General features: G+C 39.3%; 1 protein-coding gene across 1 annotated transcript; it reads right to left on the bottom strand.

The window, feature by feature from the left end:
- Positions 1 to 2965: 2965 nt before the first annotated feature.
- On the bottom strand, positions 2966 to 6440 carry SCGB3A2 (secretoglobin family 3A member 2). Its single transcript, XM_023227015.1, has 3 exons — positions 6292 to 6440; positions 3494 to 3696; positions 2966 to 3132 (listed from the first exon to the last, which is right to left on the bottom strand). Exons 1-3 carry the CDS (start codon positions 6344 to 6346, stop codon positions 3109 to 3111), a joined length of 282 nt encoding a protein of 93 aa, XP_023082783.1. The 5' UTR covers positions 6347 to 6440; the 3' UTR covers positions 2966 to 3108.
- Positions 6441 to 6826: the final 386 nt, after the last annotated feature.

Consider the following 6826-nt stretch of genomic DNA (forward strand, 5'->3'; position numbering starts at 1 on the left):
TAGGAAGGCTCCTTCTGTGTGTGTGGCTGATGGATTAGAAGGGGACCTTTGGGAATACAAAGGTCACCTGAGAGATTAATTCAGTAGTTTGAAGGGAAATGGCAAGATCTGTGACTGGGAACAGTGGCTCACGCCTCTAATCCCAGCACTCTGGCAAGCTGAGGCAGGAGGATCTCTTGAGCCAGGAGTTGAAGACTAGCCTGGACAACATGGTATCTAAAAAAATTATTAAAAAAATTAGTCAGGCATGATGGTGTGTGCCTATAGTCCTAGCCACTCTGGAAGCTGAGGTGGGAGGATCACCTGAGCCCAGAAGGTCCAGGCTGCAGTGAGCTGTGATGGTACCATAGCACTTCAGCTTGGGTGCTAGAGTGAGACCTTGTCTCAAAAAAAAAAGAAAGAAAGAAAGAAGGAAAGAAAGAAAGAAAGAAAGAAAGAAAGAAAGAAAGAAAGAAAGAAAGAAAGAAAGAAAGAAAGAAAGAAAGGAGGGAGGGAGGGAGGAAGGAAGGAAGGAAGGAAAAGAAAGAACAAAGTTTTAAGAACAGTACCAGTGGTGATCATGAAAAATGTGTGCAGTAGATGTGAAAAGGGTTTATAATAAGTCTTGCTTACCAATCAGAAAGGAGGCTGACAACAGGGAGTACTTAGGATTATTCCCAAGTCTCTGTCTCAGACAACCATGAAAATGTCTGTGCTCTATAAACTGAAAAGCAAATTAGAACATAGGAATGTGTTTTGAAAGAGACAATGAGTTCAGGTAAAAATTTGTTGAATTGAACCTACTATAAGTAACTGAAGCTCTTCTTTTTAAAACAAGATACAGATTGTAGCCATCGATTTTGGAGTTTCTAACATAAAGATTATATTGGCATCCATGGTAATACATAAGATTCCCCAATAAAGTTTATACACAGAGTAAAAACAGAAGTGGAATCAAGTTTAGAATCTTTGGAGGTATCAACATTCAAGCGAAGTCAAAAATAATAAGGGCCATTTAAAGAAACTGAAAAATAATGGTCAAATAGCAGAAAACTAAGGTAGGAGGAAAGATGGCATATAATTCAATAGAAAAGAAAATTGCAAGTACGACAGAGGCATCTAAGATGACAATTACTTTGAAGTCATCAAGTAATGTGGTCAATTACATTACATTAATCATATTTGGCACAGCTCTTTCCTATAGGATAATTATACATCCCCTTCCTAAAGAAGTCAAACATGGTCAAATGACTTGCTCTGGCCAATTAAACATGATTGGAAGTCATATACTTCACTTTTAAGAAGAAGCTTTAAGAGCTGGCTCATGGTTCGCCAAGTTCTCTTTCCCTGTAAACATAATAAGTGAAATGCTCAAGATAGACTCTTCCATCAGGTCCGGTTATAGAATTCATAAAACATTGATCATAGCTACAGCCAACCAAAGATGGCCATATAGTATAAGGAACAAGTCAAACACTGCACATGAGCCACTGCGATTTGGGATTATTTGTTACTGCAGCTGGGAAACCTAATCTATCATTATAGACATAGATAAAATAAGGAAATAAAATAGAAAATTTCACAGAATGAAAACCATTTTAGTTGCCAAGAAATGGAAGTCAAGCAATGGCAGGAAAAATAAGATAATATCCCTAGAGATAACATTTAACATCGTCTTAGTCAAGAACCCATGAAGAAACAGAAATTACTCAAAGTACTTAGAACAGAAGGAATGTAATGCAAAGAATTGATTGAATAGACATTAGAAGAGCTAAAAAGTCAACTCAGTGATGGTGAGGCACCCAGAAACTGACAACAGGAGGAAACCACTAACAACTTCAGCTAGAGAGAAAAAGAAAGGAGGTGGTGTAACCAGAGCCCAGAGGCTAGACTCACCCAGCAAAAGCTGGAACCAAGGCAGGCCTATCCAGCAGGACCTAGAGCCTCAGACATGGTACAGCCATTTCCAGAGACTTCTCCCAAATACAGAAAGGGCCATACATTAGTTCTCCTCTTTTCCTACTTCCTATCTACTGCCTACACCTCCCGGGGGCAGAACCTAGCCCGAATGTCAGCTGATTTGGGAACCTGAGAAATGCAAGCTGCAGCAATCAGTATCATATCTCCTATCCTCTCTCAACACAGAGCAGAGCAGAGCAGAGCAGGGGAAGGGTAGGAAATGGATCTGACAGCAAACAGTCCCAAGACTGGCAGAGGCCAGGTCTGAAAGCTGATCATGGCAGACATTTTAGGTAGGAAGAAACTTGATTTTTCATTAAGGTGTAAGAATGTTAGAGGGAAAAGGATTCAGTTATCTGTTCAATGCGGCTGGAGTACAGCACATGTGAAGAAAGGAACGCAGATAAGAAGACTAGACGTGTAACCAAAGGCCAGATCATGAACAGCCTTGCATGCCATGCTGAGAAGCTTGAAATCTACTCTACAGGCTGTCATGACATTACCAGAATAATTCCTTGGAAAGATAATTCTATCATCATTGCAGATGACAGAGTAGAGGAAAGAAAAGATAGTTCATCACCCATTTGCTAAGGATAATGTAGTAAAGGCCTAACTTGGTGGAAGGATCAGTGAAAGCTATTGAGTGGCCATCGCTTAACTACAAACTTAATAAAAACCAGCATTCTAGTGAAACAGAAGCCAAACCAATTAAGATAGTAAGATGCTAGTCTTATCAGACAATATTTTGAAAATTATTTTTTCATTTTTTAAACGTAAACATTTATTTGGGCTGGGGGATAGGAAAGTGAAGGGTCTGGAAACACCGTGAGATAAAAAACAGTTGGGAAAAATAGAGATGTTTAATTTAGAGATAAGGAAAGGAGAAGGAATCATTATGTCTTACTTAAGACTGCAGGTTTTCTTTATAAAAACAGGCTCTCTCGAATTTATGAACCAAGGAAAAACTAATCTGGGTATGTCCTTCTGAATAGAGTCCCCAGAAATAAAAACAGGACTACTGAAAATCTATTCATTGCTTTATTTGTCCTTTTCACGGGTCACTACATTTTAGGGCATTTAGTCTGTAATTGGTAGAATGCATTTCAGTCAGGGAAGATAAGAGCATCATCCTCCATCCCCATCCACCTCTGCTCTTTCTTTATCTTGACATCACACCAAGTGTGATAGCGCCTCCTGAAAGGCAGAAAGACAACAAAAATTAGAGCAGCTTACATGTAATTCGCATGTTTCACAAAATATTCACTTCCAGTATCCTGTTGGCCACCATTTTACTGATGGGGAAACAAAAACTCAGAGTGATTACACCTCGGCTGAATGGTAATGTCACAACTATAACACATATCACTGTCATTCAAAAACCCTTCCTGGAAATGTAGAAATTGTATTTTTCCTGAGATTCCAGGACATGCAAACTTCCTATGAGTGTAATCAGTAAAGTGGAAATGCACATTTACAAGTGCCAAGAGGATGAGGTAGACATTCAGGGTGACTACGCCCTCCCCTCTGGCAGATTAGCCTCCCAAGCTATGGTTACCAGCAGTTTCTTCACAGCTTCAGAAGCCTCTGGTCCCAGCTCATTCACACACTTCTTTAGTCCCTCCACAAGGTGCTCAACAGAAATGCCCAGAGTTTTCAGAAGAAGCTTTAATGGATCCATAAGGTGAGGTACGTTGTCCAGAGGTAAAGGTACCAACTTGTCATCAGGAAGGGGCACTTTGTTGAAGAGGAAGGCAGTAGCTGCAGGCAAAAGAGAAACCAGGTGAGACAGGCACATCCGGGCCCAGACTATGACCTCATCATCTTTCCCTGTGTCCATCAATAGGTCCATTCCAGATCCACTCATCTTACTTCCATTAAAAACTTCTGCCTCTGGCCCTGTGCACCTGCTGTTCCATCTCCCTAGAACTTTTTTTCCTCAGCTAGCTACATACCTTTCTTTCTCACATTATTTGGTCTCTCTTCAAATGTTACCTCCTCGGAGAAGCCTGCAATGGCCATTGTCACTCTCCATCACTTATTTTTTCTTACTGTTACCTAAAAAAACAACTCTTCATTTGCTATTTTTATTGTCTTTATTGTCTCATTAGAATGGAGGCTCCATGACAACAAGGAATGTATGTTTTGTTCACTACTGCACCCATGCCTAGAACTGACCCTGGCACAGAGTAAGCATTCAACAGATCCTTGTGACTGACTGAAGAGGATGGTATTTTGTATGTAGCTATCTCCACAGCTCACAGCTTTGAGGCTAAAGGAGAGATGCCATAGTGAAACTCCACATAAGGACAGGAATGGACCCAACCACAGCCCAAGAAACTGCTCCCAACCAATTCAACTCAACACTACAAACATAATTGAGCACCAACTCTGTGCTAGTCTGTGCAGATACATAGACAAATAGGACAAGGATACCCATTCAGATACTTCACACAGTCCAGTTGGCAATAAAGATCTGCGTATGCCACAGTGTAGCATGTGCTATGCTAACATTATGGACAAAGCTCTATGGAAACACAAGGAAGGGATGACTAATTCAAACATGAGAAAGTGCTGCAGGAATTTTCCAGAAGTGTTGTTAGAGCTATGTCTTGAGGCAAATGTCAGGATCATAAGGTAAAGAAGAGGAGAAGCATTATAGAAACATGACCAATACAGGCACGGAAATGTCAGGATGAAAGTGCATACACAGGATGGTCAGCCTTCTGCCCAGAAGGCTGGAGTGCAGATTTACAATGGGCTATGACCAAAGGATGGAAGATAAAGGGAGTGAGGCTGCAAAAGTTGAGTGAAGTCAGATTGTTTAAACTGTTGGATGTTATACAAAGGAGTTTGGATTTTTTTTCCTGAGGGCAGTGGGGTGCTATCAAGGCTTTTACATAGGAAAATTATATTTTATATCTTTGGCTTTAGAAAGATAACTTTCCCATAGAAGATGAATGGGGGGAAAGTAGAGGTTGAGGAAAATATGTATGATATATATTTTTACAAAAACATGTGCAGATATATAAATGTACACATGCATGTGAGCACACATGTAAGAACACACATTCTCCTTTTGGCTAAGACCTGCCATAGTTTATTTTCCTTTGGAAACCTATTATTTCGCTATTCAAATTATTAAAATGGAGCCTGTACATCTTTTCTTTTTCCCATTTTCTATTGCCTATTGTCCCTCCAAAATTCTCACCCAGAGGGGGTGATATTTATTTTCCCTACCTCCTTTCTGCTGCCACCTTTGCCCATAGATACCTGTCCCTGGACACTAGAGAACAATGAAATATCCAAAACTGGTGAACTTACAAATTCCTTCAGAAATTCAATAAACATCACAAGTCAAAGTTACCAGTGTAGGTGTGGGCAGTAATCAATTTTTCATTATTAATCTCCATTCTTCTTATTTCAGACATTTTGGTAAATATCTTCACTGTATGTATTTACAGCTTCCTGGGAGAAGGTCTTCAAAGCCTTTTGTTCTCTCAATGAGCAGTGCCCGTCATGAAATCTTCTTTTCCCATGTACCCAAACCATCTTCCTGATAGTTACAAAGATTTCCCCCAACCCCCACAAAAAAACCAGTTCCCATTCTCCTCCAATAAGCCAGCTTCTATACCCTTACCTGAAAATTAAACTCATCACCCACCAATATGCTTAGAGAGTTCTATGTGGATATCTCACAGTGCGTTTACAGTATTCTAGAATTAGAGTAACTTCGATAGAAGCCTTATCTACCCTACCAGACTAGCACCTTAAGAACAATGTTTGTGACTGATTCATGTCTAAATCTTCCAATGCATATACAGTGCCCAAAAAATTGTAGCCTCTCCATAAATATCCATTGAGTGGATGAAAAGATGAACGTAGCTATCTCAGGAGAACTAAGCTAGCAAATTGGATAACTGGAGATGATAGCAAGAATGACTCCATATAGTTCAAAAGCACAACATAAATTATAAAGTCAAATTTTAACTCAAAATTGAGGAAAATAAGAAAAATTAATGGTGACCTATATCCAGCAGTGAAATGTGTTTTGTTGACCCTCTGTGGAAGTTGGCTAACTTCCTATATAGGATGTATTAGAATACTTATATTGGGTTAGAGCTTAGATGGTGGGGATCTGAAATATTTCCAACATCACCATTTTCTGTGATTCCAAAACTTCTTCCAAACCTGCAAATATGTGCAATTATTATGTGTCAGTTAAAAATAAAATAAAATAAATAAAATTCCTACCACCATATTCCACTGTCAGTGAGGCAAGGCTTACTGGTTGTACTCTTATTAACATAAAAGTAGATAAATATCATATATGCCAGATGTATTCCAGTTACTTACCAGAGTAACTACAAAGGCTGATGGTCACCAGCAGGAAGATAGTGACCAGCTTCATGACAGTTATCTGGGATATTTTCCAGGAGCTTAAAAATCAGAAAAATCTAGCAAAATCCACCAAGCCAGTGGTTCCACTTGCCATATGAAGTGTCATGGCTGCTTTTGCAAACACATGTATTTATATGCCCGTTGAAGAGTTGAATTCTAGTCCCTACCACTTGACTCACCCCACCAAATAAAGGGATAAAGGTTATGTTTTCTCAGTAAACAATTTGGAGGGTTTTCCGCTTTGCCTTGTGTTCCCATGAAAAACAAAGCCCTACATTATAGCATTGTCAAGTACGTCTTGCATAAATCCTTGCACAGAAATAAAAGTGGAAAACAAAGAGCCCAAAGAATCCTTCACCTGGAAGAACATTGAAAAGAAGTGAAGAATTTATATTGGGATTAGAAGGAGTGTTTTCCTCTAGTTTTCAATATTTTCCTCCAGTTTTCTATTCATTTAAAGTTTGGAGAATCACATTAGCTGATGAACTAC

Source organism: Piliocolobus tephrosceles, chromosome 4, assembly GCF_002776525.5.
Source record: "Piliocolobus tephrosceles isolate RC106 chromosome 4, ASM277652v3, whole genome shotgun sequence".
NCBI classification, from domain to species: domain Eukaryota; kingdom Metazoa; phylum Chordata; class Mammalia; order Primates; family Cercopithecidae; genus Piliocolobus; species Piliocolobus tephrosceles.

What these genes read in the sequence shown, in the direction of transcription:
- SCGB3A2 (XM_023227015.1), bottom strand. Translation starts at nt 6,346, where the DNA reads ATGAAGCTGGTCACTATCTTCCTGCTGGTGACCATCAGCCTTTGTAGT. An exon ending in CAGCCTTTGTAGTTACTCTG is followed by an intron (nt 3,697 to 6,291) that starts GTAAGTAACTGG and finishes TTTTGCCTGCAG; the next exon opens with CTACTGCCTTCCTCTTCAAC. An exon ending in AAGCTGTGAAGAAACTGCTG is followed by an intron (nt 3,133 to 3,493) that starts GTAACCATAGCT and finishes TCTGCCTTTCAG; the next exon opens with GAGGCGCTATCACACTTGGT.